Raw genomic sequence first — 22,870 nt, forward strand, 5'->3', positions numbered from 1 at the left:
TATCATTCCAAAAATTGTTTTAAAAATATATATATTCATATTAGTTTATGTAAGATGTATAGCCATGTGTTAATGACTAAGTATGTCGGAAAAATAGATCCGATACCTTTGGCATGCGGAGGGACATGACCCTGACGGGAGTTTGGTAGTTTATATATCACACAATCGTTTGTTTGTTTGTGTCACAGAAAAGTATCTCTAAATCTGATCTTTTACTCGAATATCATATATGTAAGTTGTATAAAGTTACATTTTACCAAACGAAATATTTGAATTCGTACCACGGAGATAATATCAGTGAAATAGCACCACTACGCGGATGAACACCGTGCTCGCACTTCGCTGTCAAAATTCGAAAGAAAAACATCATGGCGGAAAAGAGCGATCGGTTTTCTGTGTAAGGGTCAGTTTTTAGACAGACCCAATTGTCATGTGGACAAAACCACACAGCAGCCATCTTTGTTGGTTACTAAGCTATACCACCACATCAGTCAAATTTGTCGAATCGTTGGGAAAATAAGTCTGCGATCTCCGCATTTTTTTCACTATCCCGTCCGACCGTTCACACCATTACACACGTAAGTATTGAACGTGAGGTCTAACGAAACAAAAGCCTTGCCACAATGTCTGTTTAGAATGAATATTTTACCAATTATGGTATTTTTAGTACATGACGCCTATAGTCGATGTAAAATCAAATAATCGCAAGAAATTCATAAATGATGTAGTATGTATAGTTAGGGTTGAACTGTATACTGAGCTATATTTGTAATGAACACTTCAAACAAATATCATGCGAAGGTTCGAGAAAACAACCATGTCTGAATATCTCTGACGTGGTATAAATCTATCATAATGCTGCTTCAAACTGAAGATCCAAAATTTCGTTTTACTTTCAACTATTTCTTGAGGAAGAATCCACATACAATTTCATGTAAAATTCCACTATACGGTACACATACTAATTGGATGGTGTAAAGCGTTATAAATTTGTTAAAAATTATTCCCGAATTCTTTTACTGAAAGGGTCCCGCCAAAATGTCGTCTAAATGTTATACGTGTTTTACTAAAGTGACGTCAGAATCAGACAAACATTCGTATATATTGAACCGATTATGTGTTTTGTATGAAGTATTCAAAATTACCCTAAATATGTATTCATCTAGGAGTTTGATTTTCACACTAACATACTCAAAGGTTCACACTTCAATTTGACACACTTCAATCCCGCCTTTTTCAAAATAAATTAAATTATTGATGTTTTAGGAGACAGTATTCACTAGTTACATCCATTACACCATGACAGTGTTTCTAACCTTACTGACAGTCATGTACAAGTTCACTATATTTGTCAGTTGGCCTAGCTTTATATCAAAACTATTTGTAGGAATTCAACGAATGAGGCAAATAATTACAAGTGACTTCAATCTCAAGCCTTTATGGGTTACAAATATGTGGTTTGAACTCTAAGTAATGACATTCGGCAATGACAGACTTTTTAAAACGCTGCAGAATTCGTTCATTGATTTCAGTCCCTCATATGTCACCGTTCAATGACACTGGGACACACAAATTAAAAGACAACAATTTTCAAGCCTGGTAAATGATAATCAATTTGTGGTCATCAGTCGTACCAAGTATTACTGAAATCACGGTTGACATTCCACGGTACGACGACTGATGACCACTCACCAACATGATCTAAATTGATTATCAAATGATTTGATGATTTGATTTAATAGACAAATTCATTCATAACTGTAACGACTCGCTGAGGTTTTATATGTAAAGTGAGTGTCGACTTATTACTGGACTCCAACTTTGTATAGTACCATACCATAAATGTGTTGAGTTAACAACTAACGGACTGACACAGTATTTTTCAAATCTCTACTACCTTGGTAATTTTAGTTGTGAGATTTCGACATGATATGGCCTTTACATACAAGTGATTTTGAACGAGAGAACGTTTAATGCTTCCGTTACAAATTTAAACGATCTGGAATAGTTAAAACTTTTTTTTTGTAGCCACAAGCTGGTGTGAGTGACGTCATAACAACCTCTACCGAACGACAGATGGGGTTGTTTTTTAGCAACTGTGAAGGAATGGGTGGGGATGGCCGGCGAGGGCCCGTGGTTCCACAACTTTGAACAAATTGCATACTTCGATGTCTACCTCAAACACGAAAATCTCCATTGTATAAAAGAAAACTTCATTTTAACATAGAAACGCACTCTACAAATTATCCGTATATTACGGACAAGACTAGTATGTACAAGTAGAAACACGGATACCAACAAGTGCTGAAGAAGGGATAAACTATAGTCTCATTTTGGGCGCGAAACAGATTTGTAAAACTAAGATCAAGGAAACACAAAATGGCGGCGGAGTTGTTGTTGTCTTTTTGAAAATGGTTTATATAAGAGTTGAATATACTACCCCTATCACTATGTCATTCTCGTTTATTGGTGACGTTTTATGACCAAGTCACGTCAAACAGTTACTAATGAAACAATCAATCTGGAACGTCTTATTCCTGTATAAGACATCATTTCGAGACAAGAACGTCAATCAATTCCAATCTTTCAATGTTAATGCAGTTTACTGGTCAAATGTTATTTCGTAGGTGTGCTTTTTTATTATTCATAGCTATATATATGTCCCCCAAAAACGCAACAATACGAAAAAAGAAAAAAATGATAGTCCTTGAGAAGTGCAATATAATATTCAAAAAGTGGTTTTGTCATTAAGTGAAGGGCCGATCGTTATATATATATATATTGGTAGTTTGCATCAATGTATCTCTCTTCTCCAAAAATAAGCTCTCTCCATAAAATAAGTTCTACCTCTTCAATGAAATACGATTAATTTTAAATGTGAAATTTGTTGATCAAGACAATGCTGTATTCTGTCTGTAGACATAGATCCGGATTCCAATAAAGGGGTTTATAACTCCTATAATTAAGGAGACGTCAAACATATATAGACCAAATGAGTTCCCCTTCCTACCATTATTAAGAATAATTACCTAACTTGCAAACACGTTGTTAGTAAAATGGTTTTCGCTGGTAAGAAAGCTATGCATTCACTACAGAACCACTAAAAGTGTGTAGTGTTCATTGAACTATATAGCAGTGACTCGTATTTTTTAACTTTTCTTCTAGTTGTCTGCTCTACAATTGTTGGCTCATCATAAACCACTGTGACGTTCTTTCAAATCTAATATTAAAATATGAAATCATATTGTGATACAGTTGTTTTAGAGCGAACTATTTGTTTGGTTCTTACAAATCAAGCGGTTATTCGGCGTTTCCGCGCTACTTAAATATTTCAAAATCCCGACTAGCTTTACCAACTCGAATACGATTGCGCGCAACAAGTTTTTTTGTTTTTCGTCAACTTGTCTCAAACTTAAATCATTCATAATTAATGTTTATCACGATCATCTTCCTTAGTAATCGGTTTGACTAAAAAGAGACTAGCAAAACAGCGGTTAATGTTAATAGTAGTATAAAAAAAAACTCTACTAGAAACTCACTGTGTAACCAATGACAACTTGGCACATAATCTTTGCTTGATGTCTTCTAACGTGACTAGTTCCCATGCGACGTTCGATCAACTGTTCTTCATCTATCCGAACCAAATTCGTTGATTGCCAAACTTCCGAGGTACAAAATTATGACATTACGTCCAAAATTATGACCGATCTTAAACGAAGACAATGTTTGTCTGCTTATGTACGTCAGATATTACACTAACCTGGAAAATTTCAAACTTTCAACTTTACCTCGTAACGGAAAATGTTAATTGGGTAAGCTAGCAAAGCAGCGCATCCTCCGTGAACTTTAGACAAAACGAAATAAACAAACGATATTGTAATCTCTCATTTCACCGTTTAATGCCAACTGTTTGGTTTTTTGACGACTTGAAACTCATTTTCTTTTACTGTTCACTAATTTTCGTTACTTTTGTCGTTTATGTCGATGTCTTAGATGTATATATATATATATATATATATATATATATATTACAAAGTAACGCATAATCATCATTTGTCGTCAATAATAAATTGATTGTCTGGGAGTGGCGATCACTTTTCTTACCGAAAAGATAAATTTCGTCTGCAAATTTGCCCGCCAAAATTCAGGAATGATATCGCGATCTGATTTATACCAAACTGACACCTGTTCTGCCGACAAAACGACGAGTTGTCAGGTCGAATATGCTAAAACACAGAAGTTTACCTCGCCACAAGAAGACATAATTGGATTTCGACAAAAATGAAATCAGATGAGAATCTAATAATTACGACTATTTTACCTTCTAATCGTACTAGCCATTATCTTTTAGGCGGTAGTCAGACAATCATTGTATTACCGACGGTACGGTATAAGGTTTCTCGCATCTTTGAACGTACGGTCTAACGACTGAAGAAAACAGTCACATGTGTGCTTTTTTAAACAGGATATGACGACATTGTGACGTCATCGTTGGCTGATGTTCAAAACCTGTCACCTATTCCTGATTTGATCCACAGTATTCTCAATTCGTTGCCGGCAGGTTGTTCTCAATCAATTATTTTGTCCTTCCTATGTGACATTAACTGCATGATACATTTCCTTTTTGTACGTTTACATATATGATTAATATCTTTCCTTATTTTACCTTTCAATAATGGGTGCGAATTGTGTTTTTGAAGAAACAGTAGATGACTGCAAATGTCGATGTACGAAACATCGATGAATTAACAAATAAAATACCAGAGAAATTATACAGGAAGTGACATGATGTGTAGCCTACCATAACATATTGATTGTATAAGATTTTATGATAGTGTACGCCATCTTTACTCACGTTGAAATGTTTCATGTACTGATGTGAGTCGATATTGTATTTTCCATTTCTTGTTAAGAAAGCAACCATTACAGAACTATAAAATATCCTACCAATACTTACTGAATACTTAGTTCTAAAATATTTCGCACTACCCTTTAAACAATATCGCTGGATACTAACATCAAGCCATTTTTGTCACAACTGACGGTGGTCTGATCATATTTATTCACATCAGAATTTCAATTTGAAATTAGTTATACTTATTTGTCGCTTGGAGTTGAATTTCGACTAAGTAACGAGAGCAAATTGGTGGTATTTTTCAATTTGCGGTCCCCTGTACGTAAAGAGTAGAAACTGACAGCGAACATACAGAGGTTACTTTCTACCAACTTAGCAATTTCCCGCCTAAACATTTTGATCACTTTTCAACAAACTTCATGTTTCCCGTCAATTTCTAAATATCTCAACTTTATTTTAGACCAAAGACAATTGAGATAATCTGTGCATCAAATTTTTAATTAAAAAAATAATCATATTTAAATACCCTGCTTTTAGCATTTTCTTGCCAAAACTAAAAAATCAGTAGTTAATTAAGTGGCTGCCTATCTGATCATGACACGCCGTTTCACGATGGGAAATTTGTCGCCGAATACGTCATCACTATATACAATTTTGTCTGTACAGAAATTTGTAAATGAGAGATTCTCATCACAACGTGAGGTGAGGATTTTAGAAATAATGTTACGACGTTCTTCATTTGAACATTTTCTCTCGTGTTCGTTAACCTCGCCCGTGTTTGATGTTTGTCAAGCGATCGGAACCGGACGCTTTGCATGTCCAAAGCCCAGCACACTATAATTCTGTGTTGCTGTAGGTTTTATAGTTATATAAGTTACTTTTATCCACTCTATAACGTGGATACGACTTATAAGCGATCGTCTGCTCACGAGACCGTTCTTGAAAATGAACTTTATCAATCATTGCCATATTTTCTTCACTGTACAGTTTAACACAAAATCAGATCCCATTCTTAAATTCTAACTGAAACAGTTACTATGGATAGTTTAGAATTTTCTATACATTTTCTAGGATGTATCTTACAGATATCCGACGTCATATGTGATGTGTGTCATACACATACGATTATGAGAAAATGTTCAGAAAATAGCGTACATACAAGAAGACATTTCGACGAACGAACGTAAAGAGTACTGTCTTAAAATGTTCTGTTCGGCTGCAGTTGATGATGCTAGTGGTAGTGAGGTGATTTACTCTCGACCCGTTAGTTTCCTACCATCCTGCAACCTGTCATTTGATTGTTTGTAATATTATTATATAGTATTGAAAATTACCGACAATTACAAAAGTTAAGTAAAAAACGATATTTTACTCAAGTCATTATTTGGTCTGGCGCTACAAACACGCCTTTCTCCCAAAATTGTCCAACAACGACGCCATTTTGTTGGTGTATTGTTTCCCCTTCTGTCATTTTGTCGTCTGTAACTTTCTAACACCACTAATTTTGTCATCCATGGGAAGAAGTTGTATCAAACCACAACATAGAATACCGCCCTGACCTTTGGTGACCTCTACATAGGCAAAGTAGTTGTGTGATACGAAAAGAAAAGAAATATAGGCCCAATGTCATTCTCGTTAAATGTCGGCTTTCATCGGACCAGTATCGGAGTGTTGTTCCAAACTGTTGTCGTTTAATCTACGGATGACTTCAAAACGTGACTGATATTGAGACGACAATCTTTCATCTTAAGACGTTTTGAGGGGAAATAATTACTTCGCAGGCTGCGAGCTGACAAAATTAAAATCTATTGAACTTCTCTTAAACATTACATTTGTCTCGCCTTTTTTTAAGATTGAACGGAAGACGATCAGATCAGTACTAGTTGTGTACTACGGTACGAACACAAAACGTTAACGATAGCTACACTAGACAATTACACGTCTATCAAACTCAGCCATTCGTTTTACGTTGTTTATTACCGCAGTTCTAGACATGATCGTGTTTAGGTCAGACTGTAGAAGCCGACAAACCGCAAGACGAGAGATTGTTTTGCCTTTCGTTCCAAACTGCCTCTTATGAAAACACATTTTGATATTAAAACAATAAACATAGTGGTTTTTACAACAAGAGTAAAAAACGGTTGTAAAATAAAAAAATGCACAAATCTGTGAGAATATTCATCTTAAAACGAGGTACTGCATTAATTATAACACAAGAACGAGGTATCGAACACTGCACTGTAAGGCTCATTGCAAGTTTATCATACTCTAAAAAGTGTAGTCTTCTTGTTAGGAATTCCATTGGAAAGTTCGAAAGAAAAACATACTATAATTTGTAGAAAGTTCAAAATTATCAGAATTTGTACCAAACTGTGATTTTAAGGCATGAAAGTTTACAATAATTTCGTTAGGAATCATCGTCGTCTAGTTGACAAAATGGCGGGCGACGTGTCATTATTTCGCGTTGTTTTGGACAACAACAAAAAAACCAATGTTACCCATTCCCGATTCCCATAAAATGTCTAATCATCGTTTGCACACACTTTCCATAAACGCTTTTCCTGTTATACCGCCACCACGTCACCATAGCAACACAAATGTTAGACATGGCCTTGAACCAGTGTCCTACATCTAACAAGGCAGTGTTGCCGACAGTTGTAATTTTTACTGCGCTGTCGGATTTCAAGACGCTGCATATATAGTTCGGGTACCTGGAGTGGATATCGAATGCTTACTTTAATATCATAATTTTACTCCTTTACTTGTAACATTTATAAAGATTTTAGGATGTATATGATCCGGTGAAAATAAATTAGAAACCTCTCGTAAAGCTGTGTTTCCGGCGCTGAGTAAAGGCGGTTACAGAAATTCCCGGTCGATGTGTGCGTGTACCCGACTATCCGAAAGTCTACGCAACGGTTGTGCTAGACTACGTAAAGACTCGAAACACTACACGTAAATGATAATGAAAATGCAAACTCCAGCCTTATATGTGTACGAGGTTAGCGAGACCTACATATATAAAATTACTGGTCTACAGGGTCCTCTTTTTAAGTCCAGCAGTGAATTCTAAGACCATAGCAAATGACAGTGAAAGTGTCTTCCGCATACGGAGAAAGTCACCGTTTGCCGCGTTCTTCTTCGCTGGTGTCGGTTTATCGGTCAGGAGGCAATTAATTTAAAATTGTCAGATCTGTGAACTTTACAGCTCATATTTTGCAGGTTTATTGCAATATTATTTTTATAAGATCCGAGACTGTTTATATCTGTGTGCATTGAATAATCAAAGTGTTCCGAAAATGTTACAAAATCGACTAAATGTACATTGTGTACATGTTTGAGGTTTGACCCACGAGGCAACGTTCTCAGACGTTTACCACCGTGCTGTAAATACAAGTTTGATGCCTTCGAAGAAAAGATGAAGTAAAGAGACACGTGTAGATCGACGAGACGTCTATATCATGAACAATTGGTTTGTTTTGGCTCAAAACCAGCTCTCAGAAGAACCATCAAATATTGGCCATATTCCAATTCGTTTGCCGCGAGCAATCATTTATCGAATATGTCCGACGTTCTCTCGGATTCACTCGGGCCTTCCAAGATACGATGAGTCGAAATCATCGCCTATATCTGGGCTGCGTATTGTACCGTATTTATGAGCAACGGGGGCAATTTTCGTAAATCGGGATCAAATAATACTTCACCTTTCATCGAACACAAGTATTTTGGATTCCATGTTCAACAAGCCATATTTCCTCCCGACAAGGAGTGTTGACAGCGATATTGTTTGATTTTCATTCAGCGCCATATTGGATGAACGATGTTCATGACCGTTCATGTGTTTGAACGCGATTCATTTCACGACATTTGCGATAGAACATTTTGACTTTAACTGAGACATTCTGATAGTAAATTTTAAACATAACAAAGACATATTTTCTGAAGTTTTATATGTACGCGAAAGTAGCATATATAACCTGGCGTTAGATCTTAACAAATGGATTTTTTGGTCGAAATAGGCGGGAAAGAAGAAATCGTTTGGTTTAACTTTTGTTGATTTGCCTAAACACTACATGTACCGACAAAATTCAATTCTGCAATTTGTGTGTTAGTAATTTTGCGATCTGGTCACAATATTCATAAAATTACAATAATTGCTATCGTTATTTTTATTTTGGAGACTAACATTCGACTAAATAACCTGAAAAAATACAAAATATATTGTTTTTGACCGAAAAAATAATCAGCGTTCCACTGTGGTTAACACAAAAAGTTTTGTTGAAAGTTTCAAGGCCATCTCAATTAAAGTGGTCTACGCTATCTTTATCTCGACTTTTTATCCATAAATATGTTACACCAGACCAAATTCAATAAAAAAAAATCTTCCTAATTTCTATACAGAGCATAATCTTTCTCTTTAAATTTTAGCGGTCGGTTACGTACTGTGCAGTTGCTTGTGCTGAAATACAGTTGTAAGGTGCGGCAGATTTGAGTTCGTCCTGCTGTAACTCGAATTAGGCCTCCGCTCGACTCGTGGGTCTTAACTTGAGCGAGGCCTCTGCTCGACTCACGTGGATCTTAACTCGAGCTAGGCCTCCGCTCGACTCGTGGGTCTTAACTCGAATTAGGCCTCCGCTCGACTCGTGGGTCTTAACTCGAATTAGGCCTCTGCTCGACTCACGTGGATCTTAACTCGAGCTAGGCCTCCGCTCGACTCGTGGGTCTTAATTCGAGCTAAGCCTCCGCTCGACTCGTGGGTCTTAATTCGAGCTAGGCCTCCGCTAGACTCGTGGGTCCTAACTTGAGCGAGGCCTCCGCTCGACTCGTGGGTCTTAACTCGAGATAGGCCTCCGCTCGACTCATCATGGGTCCTAACAGTTCTATTCATTTTGGTATTATTTACAACACCATAATTGTTTAACAGAAAGACTTAATTACCCAGTGGCAGTGGTACTATAGTATGAAGAAGTCAGAGAAATATCTAGCAATTTTGATTTTTTTTTAGACTTGTTCATTTTAGGTTACACAACTCTGGACTACTCTCGATACTTGACGAATCAGACAAATTGTTCTAACATCGATGATGGGTTAATTTAGTATTTTTTTCCGTAACGAAAACATCTACCTTTCATGATTTTTTTTTATTTTTAAAATATAAAGAGAAGTGGAGTTTTGAGAAAAATACCATGATATAATATTTTGAAGAAAACACAGCATAAGGTTTGTCGTATGTTACTCTGGTTTGGAGATTTGTTATCTTGCACGGAAAACTTTGTGGTGGCATTTGAACATTTACCTACGCACAGTTTGTGAAAATGGCAATTCTAAATTTAGACAAAAGTGCAACAAAATGTCGAATATAATCTGCATAATTGTAAATACCATTTGTGCAATAATAATAGAGATGAGCCAATCAAAATTGAATGTCGTAGACTTCGTATACGGTATATAGAAAGAATTATGTCAAAATGTTAGAGAGAGAGGGCAAGGCAAGGAAGCGAATCCTCGTCACGATGGACGACTACTGCAAGGTGCACACTTCATCTATCGATATCCCATATAACATTAAAGGAGTTTTCTTTTACAGCGAATTTCTCAATAACGTGCAACTTTTCTGTTTGATACAACCACGCAGAAACCAATACGAAACTGGACATGCTACACTTTAAGATAGCAAGATTGAATGAGTACAGTTTCTTGCTACATTTTGTGTAAGTGAAATGAACTACACATGCCACCATACAGACATTTACGCGCCCTTCGTCGGCCCGAATGTTTGATACTAAGAATTCGAAAACATTGGCACCACCCCAATGTCTGCATGGAGTTGCAATACATTGAAAAGTTTTATTTCATTTAGACTACATGTAGCTAAAAATGCAATCTTGCTATTGAAGTTTGACTTATGCAGTTTCTTGTTGGTTTCTGCATGGTTGTATCAAACTGGAAAGCTGCACACGCAGTATTGTGAAATTCACTGTAACTCTCACACACTATCCTGTGTCATTTATGATCAATAGTACACCTAAAAGTTAGTAAAAAAACCAGATCAGAACGTATAACACCGAACGTTGAAGAACTTGAAAGGCCACAGTTATAAAAGACAGCGTGACGTCAGAATACGAGTATGCCATGACTTGATAGCTATAATAATTAACAAAAAATGATTTATTCCAGGATTATTCTTTGAACTTGAACGAGTTATTACAAAGTGGTTATAAGCTTACTTATATTTCTACGAGGCCAGGTTAACTTTCAAATTTTCTAGACGAGGGCCACCCATATATATTTACAATTTTAAGGATTTTACGTTTATAACACATTCTGATGGGTTATTATCTGACACTTTTGTGATATTTTGCTAATAATTAAAAAATACAACAACCTTGGTAAACAATTGTTTTGTAGTACATTCACTTGTAAAGTGTAGATTTGGAAACAGATAACCAAAACTTGAAGATCATGTTGTAAAACTTACACATTTGCTAAGACAATAAAACCCTAAAATAAACCAGGTATTAATAGATGGATGCTACATGCTTATTAGGCGTTTGACAAAGGAGCAAATAATGACACAATAATTCATTTAATGTTCATAAAAAAAATAAAAAATTAGTTATACTGTTCATTTTTTGCATAATTTTTTATGAACGGGGTAGTACCATCATAGGGGTGATTTTTAAATGTTAACAATTATAGGTTTGTTTGTGTGTGATTTCTCATCTCAGCAAAGGTCAACTTTATTCTGAAAGGTAACTAGGTACTAACATGAATTAAAGTTGGCTCAGAAGGGGCTAGTGAAAAATGTTGATCGTTTTGTTTTAGTTTTGGTCTAAAATTTACATATATCTGAAAAGCCCCAATGATATTTTCCAACATTTTTCTGTTTCTGTAGGGGCATAAACTGATTTTTTTTTCGGGGGGGGGGGGGATTTCTTGCATATCAATATTAAACGGTACCCAGACTTAAAAATCAATTGCTATTGGCAGAACCAGTTCCCCATATTCAGGCATAACTTTAAAATAACACAATTAAGTGTAAATGTACTAAAAGGTCAAGAAAGTCCATTTTATAACATTGTATAACAAAAGCATTTAATTTAAACGATTTGTATTGCCATGGAAGGCAAGCATCTACATTAACTTTTTACTAGAACAGTTGCATCTAAGATTTAGGTCAATATTTTCTTCATCTGAGTACAAAAAACACCCCACAATCTATTGTAGGTTTTATTTTCCTACACTTATTGATATTTTGCTGATAAAAATCCAATATTTCAAAAACCTTAGATAAGTTATTGTTTTGATGTATTTTCACTTGTAAAGTATAAGTTTTAAATGAGATAACCAAAACTTGAAGATTATGGTATAAAATTCATCAGACATGCAGCTACAAACACAAATGAAAAAAAAAATGAAAATTGTATGGTATCAACAAAACTCAACTCAAACGGTTTCTATACTTTCTAACCAGCTATCGCCCTCTTAAGAAAGCGTCACCAGGTCGCGTTAACGCTCATTTCGTAAATAATAGAGAATTTCAGCCATTAGTTTATCAGAATAATGTTTATTTATGAGATAGTATAACTTTGTGAAAAGTACTTCTAAGTGCACCTACCTGGTATGTATTTGTTCGTATCTATTTTGTATATATTAATCCTACAATGTCTACACATTTACCAGACTTGATTGGGCCAAATCAATTGTCATAAATGATTTCATCCACAAACAAGATTACGGTTAAAATCTTACAGATATTAGAATTTCTTGATGTATTTCAATTCTTCCTAAATGTAATAAATGTGATCGTTTATTATCATAACTTTTAATATACCATAAATAAGGATTATGCTTTACAGATCTAGGCCAAAATAAAGTTCAGATAGAGTCGCAAGAAATTATGTTCACGAAATTTTGGCGCCAAATGATGCCATTAGAAGAAGTGTTCACAGAACATTTAGTACATTCGAATGTAGAGGTCGATGAACTAAGGCAATCCAGACACCATCTGATAGCACATAAAAGTACATGGCCGTGTTTTTTAAGCTGATAAGTTTTTACGACAATTTTAATGGAATATTCGATTTGCTTTCTAAAACAAAACAGATTTCATCTGCGTATAAAATTTGAGTCGCAAAGATAGGTATTGCGAAAACTAGTAAAAAAAACGAAGGAAGAAAATCATAGATCCGAACAGTGACGTCATTTGATTGACATTGTTGGGAACAATATGGGTGCAGATCTGGTACAAAAGTCAAATGTTTTCAGATAAGATTGTAGCGGGATTTGATAGCAGACGATAACAACTCGTACAATATCAGCTGACACTATATCGAAATATTTCCTGTTACTGTAAATTGTCAATACAAAAGAAAGTGTCACTGTTTCTCCTCCGTTTCTTTTCAAATTTCTTCTTTCTTGGCAGAAATAATTGCAACAATAAACAGATCTAGACACTTTGGCAAGATTTTGTTTGTTACTGTTTATTTTGCCACTATCTTATCTTCTGTGTTCTCCTGATTTAGATACATCCCAGTTATCACCCTTACCTTATGTCATGTTGCATGGATTGTTGATGTATGAGATACTATCAGATCGTCGACGTCCAAAGGCCAATTCTGAATTTGCACTAAAATGTAGGTGCAAAATACAGCTGTCTTCAACAAAGTGATGGGGCCATGTCATTATTAGAGTTCCCCTTAAGCCTAATAAAAAAAATCGCATTGTTCGCGGATTACGCTCAATTTTAGAATAGGTGTTGGTAGCTGGTTAGGCAGATTTTGTATTTTATTTTTTTTTCTGTGTGAGTGTCTAGTTCAGGTTTTCCATTGTTTTCCATATGGTCTCTGTGTTGTTTATTTCGTCTTCAAGTTATCAGATGTACAGCCGTTACCGATCGGAAGAACAGTTTTATTTTGTCTCTGTAAATTGATGTCAGTTGCCTCATCCACAATTTCTCATGAGACTTCATAATTTTTGCCATTTTTTTCGCGAATACATTGAAATGTTAGGTGGGGTCTGGTAACCGGAACCAAACAATTATTTTTTGTAGCCCTTATGACATAACACTAATCTGAAACCATAGTATCCAAGTATTGTGGTTAAATGGTTATAGATCATCAAAACCGTTCTCCTGTTTTTTTCTCTTTTTAATGTTTTTTTGTTTACTTTATAAATAAAAAAGAAATACATCACATTGCTAAACTGAGAAGTAGAAAAATAGAATAAATAACTTAAATACGTTCGTATTTTTTCACCAAAAAAACATCTCATTCTGAAAAATTATATTTAAGTCGAGCCCTTAGACTAACCAATACAATTGCTACCTTTTGTCATATGACATGCATGCATGCATGCATGAATGAATGAATGAATGAATGAATGAATGAATGAATGAATGAATGTTTTCTTGGCTGAACGAAGAAAAATATTAGGGAATAACATCTGAATAATTATTTTACTCTTTTTTATCGTTATTGACAATATAATATATTTGGCATATGTAAGAGGCTACGATCAGTGTCAAAAATAGACATCGAACTCAAAATGATAAATAGCCATATACGACTTTAAAAACGTCGCAGACGACAGGACTTGGAATTGTGCCTCTATTGCAGTAAAGCTAGTAATTTAAAATGTGGAATTGTCGTCAAACAGAAAGTTATTTTAGATTAAGTATTCACTTAACTATCGTTAAACAGTAAGAAATTTCAGATTACTTCAACACAATGTTACGCAGTAAGTGATTTCAGAGAACAACCTTGACACACTGTCGTCGTACAGTAAGTAATATCAGATTACGACGTTTATAGAATGTCGTCAAATATTAAGCAACATCAGATTATGCATTCAATAGACACATCAAAGGTGAAACAGAATTTGACTTCATCTTCAATAAACTGTTGTCAGGAGTAAGTAATTTCAGAGTACGACTTCGATAATCAGTCGTCGAAAAGTAAGTAATGTCAGAGAACAACTTCGAAAAACAATCGTCACACACTGAGTAATAACTTGATTAATTACAAACTGTCGTCAAACAGTAACATTAGATTTCGACTTCGACAAAATGTCGTCAACAGGTATGTAATTTCAGACTATCTAGCCAGAGAACGTTAGGTAATAATCTGAAAATGTGCGTAGAAAATATTTTGTTTTGATCTTCATGTTGTTATCATGTTCATTGTTTGTGGTGAATGATTCGTTCGCAATAATTGTATCGTAAATCCTAAAACATCAACGAAATAAAATATTTAGTTAATTTTATCATTCAATAAAATATTAAATGATATAGTGAACTAAATCCGTAGCTGGTGTTTTACTCTAAGTTCGAATCCCCCCCCCCCGATAAATGTATAGATATCAAATCTCGTGATAGACTTTACAAATCACGCGTTGATTCATCAGGACGAGAAGAGAACAACGATTCCAGTTGATTATGTTCAAAAAAGATATCCTTATTAACTTTTATCATCCTGAAAATGATCTGTTATTTTCGATCTATTCCTAACATCTTGGAGGAATGAGACAACACGCAATTAAACAACATGAAAGTACAGGATAAAATCCCAGGAGATAAAATGGAAGACATGTTTGTGTAACATTTTGAATACTAATATCGACGAAGATGTATTTCAATGTTTCTGATGTGTAGAAAAGAGATAGATCCATGAGATTTTTTTGTAAAAGTTGTTACGCTAATAAAAATTGGTCAGACGGTTGAGTTAACGCAAGCAGTGACCTTTTATCTAAGGTCACGTCAGTTCCACCAGACAGGCTTATCAGCAGACTCTAATTTGCATGACTATTGTCTACAGCAAGACGCTACGTCATTTTTCCAACACGGTTCGCACACGCTTCGTGATAAATTCGACCCTTTTTGAGTTCAAACGTTCAGAGGTCCCACCAAGCGGTTGCTGGTCTGTTTACATGACTTACTATCGGGTTATTCTATACTCATTTAAACTACATTTGCTCAATGCTGTTTTTTGTCTTTAACTTTTTTTCAAATCCATTTTCATGTTGGAATTATCACTATAACCAAGACTACAATATCGGTCACAAGACGTCAAGGACATTTGAACATGTATCTTGCAATATTTTTGACGACATGTCCCCCCAAAAATTACTCAAAGACGATAAATTTTCGATTTGACTTTGAAGGAGGTCACGGTGGGCCCTGGCAACGTTGATATCGAGGACCAGTATTTGGGAAAATGGCCTAATGGCGGGACAAAAGAGATAAAACACACGGACAACAATAACTGCGTGAAAAGATACAAAATTTTACTTACATTTCCACATGCATAAACGAGGGTTACAGCTCACAACACTAGCTGAATTCCCCCGAATTTATTATCCGATTTTTGGAATGCAGACGTCACGAAGGTGACTGACCTCAAGGTCATTAACAGACAGCGACTTGTGTTCCCAGCATTCCCAAAAGAATCACAACATTGGAAATGAAAGTCAACGAGATTTTGTTCTGTGCACAAAGACGATTGTATACACTTTGGCTGCAATCTGTTACATATCCATTTTGTCGGCTCAATCAGGAAAACTCCCGCCAAATTCATAAGATATCCAACTAAATTCACAACAATTTTTTTGATCCATACGGTCTAGGACATCTTAGCATCCAACACAATACTTGGTCAAGGCAATAAAATGACGAATCGCTGCATAGTAATCCAAAATACGTAATATAAACGACGAGCTAGACAAAATTTTAGCACCGCCTTAGTGTTTTGGACACTCAATACCAACACGTTTTCAAGCAGACACGTCTGAGGTCGAAGTATATATTAACATTTGGCGGAAAGTACTAGTAATGCATCAGTTAGACAAAAGGTCGGATAGCTTGCAGTCAAATACAACTATTTGTTACACACTATTCGCCTTAAAATTCGTGAATATACCATCAAATTTGACTCCATTTAGCTGTAACGTCCTAAATACATACACCTGAACGTGAGGTAACCAAAATCATGATTGCCATCAAGCGTGTCAGTAACTGAAATCTAAGGTGGTTCCGTTGTCATGGAGAATAACTCATGAGTGAAATTGGTACATGAAATTGAATTCCTTGTTTCAAGTGTCTATGTACACACCATAAAACCGCTATTGACATATTTTCACTGCCGCATCCAAATGTTTTTTTTCCTATTTGAAAAGTCGCACTGAGAGTTCCTTAAGTAGATGCAGATGGGATAGAACCACATATCCATATTGCTATATAGATAAGATACATGAATGTGAGTGTGCGTATACACATATACATGCAATAATATATATGTATATATATATATATATATATATATATATATATATATATATATATATATATATATATATATATATATATATATATATATATATATATATGTTTAACATATACTTTTTTTAATGTGGCCGATGTATTACACCTGACGTCATCAAGTTTTGTCTATGGGAAATGTTGTCTCAAAGTTTGTTTTCATCTTTTCTTTATCTTTTTTCTTCGGCAGGTTTCTAATGAATATAATTTATTCAGTGATGTCCTGACGATAAATCCATTTTGTACATTTTTTGTTTCAATTTTTACTTGAATGTTGAATATTTATTAACAAGTTATTCAATAATTGGTTACCTATTGGCAATTTGATAGACACACAAAGTACAAGGTTACTCCCAGCCCCCATGATTACCAATTGATGATTTTTTTTCAATTTTTACCCCCCGCCCCAATAATCATAATAACACTGTGTATGTTATGATAGTATGATAAACCATGCCAATCGCAATATACATAGTTATTGTATTTTTTAGGGGATGTTGTTTTCACGTACAAGAATATTAATAATAATATCATACATCTCTCCATATAATAGTCTGAGACAATACGCTAGGAAGTTGAATACAGTTCATACAAACTTCAAACAAACACACACACACACACACACACACACACACACACGCACACACACACACACACGCACATACATACATACATACATACATACATACATACATACATACATACATACATACATACATGCATACATACATACATACATACATACATACATACATACATACATACATTACGCGGCATACATACATACATACATACATGCATACATACATACATACATACATACATACATACATACATACATACATACATACATACATACATACATTCATACATACATACATACATACATACATACAGACAGACAGACAGACAGACAGACAAACAGACACACACACACACACACATGGCCATCAGGTATCACTGAAGGCATCTTGACATAATTATTGTCTGTGTTCACATCTATTTGTTGTCGTACCACGTTACATTGATGTGTCAGTGCTGTGTACTTCCCATTTATTAAAGTCACTGATGCATAGTCAGTACACTACATGCTTTATATGGGGAGGGGGCATAACGTAATGTTCTAAAAATAACCAAGTCGAACAGCCGGAGACAGCTTGACTATTGACTTTGAGTTGTCTTGAGTCGCACGTACCAGAAAGAACAAAACCCAGAAAAGAAGTATTGTTCGTGTGTGTGGCTATCAGTAATGCCAAATGAATGGAGTTTGCGCAATATAAATTAGGCCACATGAACTTTTAACTGGTGTGCAACAGTCCTAAATGTCACGTGCAATAAAATCATGCTAGTAAAATAGTACATATGTATAAACCTAACAAATACAATTATCGTGTTTGTATACTGACAGAAAAGAGATTTAATTGGTACATTCCAGTATTTATTTATACATATCAAATATCATCTTCTGTTGTTATTTTTAGAACACAACTGGTCTTGAACTTGAACTGTCTGTGTGGAAGTGCGTTACCTTGGTGAAGTATTCTTGGATACCATGTGATGCAATACCGTCTGGAATAATAAGTTCTAAATTGCGACCCACTTCTTGTCTGCTAGCGGTGTATAGGAGGCCAGACACAGGTATTTACCACTGCGTAGTCGTTGATATACAGAAGAATTTAATGTTAATTTGTCTGCTCCATTTATTTGTACAGCACTATGCTAATGTTTGGCTTGCTCGTCTACTTTTCTACCCATTTTTTTATTTCTAGAAATGATTGATTCGTTGCTAGTCTCACCCTAGTCCAGGAGATTTCCTCATGTCCCAGTTACCCTAGCGACAAGTATTACCCTTCAATTTGAAGTCAGCCATTTTGCGAGAAGGCCTTATTGAAAATGCCTTGCTTCACCTCTCACTGAATGGATAGCAGGCAGCAAAATAGAAGGGGGACAGTTTTAAATTACACAATATTACACATTTTATTGCTGTGTAATTTCGATGAAAATATTTTTAATTTGAACGGGGAATGTCTACCGGCTTTTCTTTCAACTTGGGTCACAGCTGACTTCTTAAATGTTTTGGAGAGTGTTTAGCAGCCAACGAGATAAAGGATAAAGTCGCCGTGGATCTCGCGTGCAAGGCGTACTAATCTATCCCCCTATGACCGAATTTATTACTTCTCTGCCCGCAGCTGGCAGACCTGTGCCTGTCTGGGTTATGCCAAATACGCTTTGTGTGGACACTTTGAGAGGCAAGTCAACACAATGGAAGTCTGTACCCCCTGTTCACGTACCTACCTAACATACAAGACGGCGATAACTTGCCGGGAATGTATGGCGACACCTACGCAACTGTTCGATTCATGAAGTGAACTGCGTTGACCGGTAAGTCTCTTCTAGCTCTTCGAAATGTGATACATGAATATATGTTTCACCGCTACTATTGTTTCTTGTGTACATCGGGGTATAAATATTTTCCAACGTAGTCATGTACGTGTAAATTTGGCCAGTACTCGGCCCTGTTGTCACCAATACGTTTGATGATCAGTGTGTTTACAAAGCATTCAAAGCACCATAGCGCGGTGTGTCCTCATCACTCAGGTTATTGGATTCACACCTCGGAATTAAAATACTCAAATTTGTTGAAATAACCGTTGCACAGAAGAACAAGGCAGTGGCATCATTGAGGAAAATTGTCTAAATAATTTCATCATCGTTTCAATTTTTTGTGCCTGTGGATTTTTGATTATAAGTGATAATTGAGACTACAATATGTTGTTTTGTGATTGTAATATTTGTGTCTATATATTGTACCGAATCATGATATAGTAGATAAGGCGTTTTGGTTGGTTAGGGGTCGGGGGTCGACTTTGGGGTGAATTCTTGAGAGTCTAGACGTTACGTGTGTTTGTACATTAATGTACAACTGTGTATACTCTGAACGAACGGATAGTACGGTGGCAAACAAACGTCCATGGAGCCGATCAATATGGCAGCCGGCTAGCATGTGTGCACGTCACTGCCATCTAACAAATCATAATGTCTATATATAAACATGTAGAGTAACCCCACAGTACACACTTCAATTTGTGAGAGAAAAGTTGACGACAGGTCGAAATAAAACAAAAGTTGACGACAGGTAGAAATTGAGCGCGAAAGTTCGTTTGGATTTCTTCAAGTATCGCGATCTAGCTGTCGTCCCTGCCAATATCATTTAAATTTGTTCGTATATTCAGTGCACAAATGTGAATACGCTTAAACCAAATTGATTGAGATTTATCTGATAATTTCCATTAAAATCAATTTTTGTAACTCGGTTGAACATAAATATCAGAAAATGTCAGTTGTGTCTTCTAAAGTGTTATTTCCTGTAGTTGAAAAAATTAGTGTAATACTGTGGTATTGTTGGGTCCTCTATCGAAGTCACGTATTCGGAGTCGTTGCATGTACATATTTTCGTCACTTTCTAATTTATATTCACGTATTTGTAGCTAAGTTAATAAGAGGGTTTTCCAGAGACCCTTATGTCTTCTAGATGTTTTATCCCAAGTATTGTGAAACTCAATAGGTTACAAAGTAGTCTGATGTCAAACTTACTCGATGCAATGTCGTTACTATCGACACTAACCGTGAATGGTAAGGCCTACTGTAATATCACCAACCCGTAGAGCGTGTCGGCTATGGTCGACACGCTGTGCGGGTTGTACTATTACAGTGTAATAACAAACTTGCAATCTCTGTGGTTGCAAGTTGGCCTTGAAATATCTGAACTTTTAAACGATGTTTTTATAAGGGTTGACCACATCAAACGACAGCGAGATGTAGTGACAAATTTAAGTCGAAAATAATGTAAGTATAGTGAACGGTGAATCGTACTGTAGAGGTCTAAATGCCGGTGTATGCCATTGTGTACAAGTTTAGACTACGGGGCATACTTCACCGTCGTTGTCAACGGATCAGCCGTTTGCGTTCCTCTAGACTCTATATCTGGTAATAACAGTTATTCAATGGAGTTATTTACGGAAATATTATGAGGAGGGGTAATGTTGAAATTCTACTTTTTTGGATTAATAGCCGGGGAGAGACGAGTTGTCATTTAGCAGTCGAATGTGGCCGGTATAAAACTAGTAAGTACGAGTGTCTACATCGCATGTTCAGAGGAAAAGTTGTGATTTCCTAGATCGCTATAACTCAAAGAACCCATTTCCTTTAAATTTGTTAAATATTATGATAAGTTAGAGACAGTACATAAATTTCTGCGGACAGTGTTTCATGAGTTGAAAGCTCGACTGGTTTAGTTCTAGACGATTTGTCCGTACCACACTTTTAATTTTTAATTTTTGCTTGTCCCATTCTCTGTGCTGTATCATATGTGTGTTTTTGTTTGTAACTCTTACTGTCAGAACTGGCAGACAGTTCCATTCACATCAAAATCAGACAATCCTTAAATTTCAAAAAAAAATACTCTCCTTTAAAATGATATTTTCGCAATAAAAGGTCCCGAAATCTCTTTACATTACAGCAAAACGTAGGTGAGTCATGGACTTATCACATGAACACCAACGCGCAAACACGGTGTAAGTGATTTTTGATTCGCCATTTTGGAAATCTCCCGGCATTATAATGTAATATGTTGTCTGAGAGAAATTTCCCGCTTATCCATAATTGAAAGAGAATCTAGATCCAGTTAGACGTTTTGGTGTCGCGCCAAAATGTCTGTATCCATTTTAGGCAAAAGGCCAAAGTATTGAAAAAAAACGTACATACTCTGTCCGTGTACATGTGTAACAATTTTCATTCGGGTTGTAATCATGAAAAAAAATGTTACAGTATCAAACAGTTGGTTAATCATATCTTTACTCTTTTAGAATCATAGTGTTCAGATCTCTCCTTCGAGAAAATGTCAATGTTGAATCGTTCTATCTGTTTTCTAGCTGTATTTTACTGTAACTATTTTTTGTTTAGTTATTTGTAGTTTTAGTACCTCAGTGTCTATCAATCCAGGCTTGGTTGCCTCTAACGTTCGAGGGTGAGTAATCACCATTTCAAGAGTCCACTCTCATGTCAAAATGTCTTCAACCCGGGACCCATTTTGAAAGAAACAAGGACAGCATTTATTTTAGAATTAACAAAACAGTGTCGTTCTAATGGCACATAACTTTGCTCAGGTTTGACGCTGTATTTTACACAGGAGAACTTAAATTTCGAATAATGTTGAAACCTGGTATTAGGTTGGTTGTTTTTGTGAATGGCAAGTCGTACTGTGACATGCATGTACGTTGGCAGTCTCGTTGTAATAAATGTTGTGACGTGCTGTATGTCTATAGCTGAACTATAAAATTGCGTTTCCGTATAAAAATACAATCATTTTGCTGTATAAACTCCACGTATGCTACTAATTATGTTCCCGAGATCTCATTCCTTTGTAAAAATTAATTCTTCCGACTAAAGGTGAAATTATGAACAACAAACTCCACCGTTGTTTCACAGATACACAGCACGATGGAGCCAGCGCCATGTTACCCCAGTAGATACCATCTGTATAACAAAGTCTAAAACAATTTGAATACCGTCCTGCCTTTATATAACATCAACATTAATTGTAGATCAACAAGTTTTTAGTCCAAAAAAATATACAAAAAAATAATATCATACTACCGTTATTTTCAGACACAGCTAGCTCGATAGAGTCAGTGCCATCCATT

The 22,870-nt window shown here is 35.7% G+C and overlaps 2 protein-coding genes across 7 annotated transcripts in view; one reads left to right on the forward strand and one right to left on the reverse strand.

Moving 5' to 3' along the window:
- LOC144440355 (L-rhamnose-binding lectin CSL3-like) overlaps positions 1-3,808 on the reverse strand; it is a 66,169-nt gene extending 62,361 nt beyond the window's left edge. Inside the window, exon 1 of the mRNA XM_078129717.1 lies at positions 3,540-3,808. The gene's annotated coding sequence lies outside the window, so the exon portion shown is untranslated. The remainder of the gene's footprint in view (positions 1-3,539) is intronic.
- LOC144440356 (uncharacterized) overlaps positions 1-22,870 on the forward strand; it is a 93,074-nt gene that overhangs the window by 3,100 nt on the left and 67,104 nt on the right. For 5 of the 6 annotated variants that reach the window (XM_078129721.1, XM_078129723.1, XM_078129718.1 and 2 more), the window contains 2 exons: positions 18,650-18,806; positions 19,358-19,550. Coding sequence is in view for 3 of the 6 variants with exons in the window: in XM_078129718.1 (XP_077985844.1) it covers positions 18,650-18,806; positions 19,358-19,467 (267 nt within the window). In the remaining 3 variants the exon portion in view is untranslated. Of the gene's footprint in view, positions 1-358; positions 579-18,649; positions 18,807-19,357; positions 19,551-22,870 lie in introns of those variants that run through there. The other variant, XM_078129722.1, reaches the window with a different exon arrangement.

Source organism: Glandiceps talaboti, chromosome 9, assembly GCF_964340395.1.
Source record: "Glandiceps talaboti chromosome 9, keGlaTala1.1, whole genome shotgun sequence".
NCBI lineage: Eukaryota > Metazoa > Hemichordata > Enteropneusta > Spengelidae > Glandiceps > Glandiceps talaboti.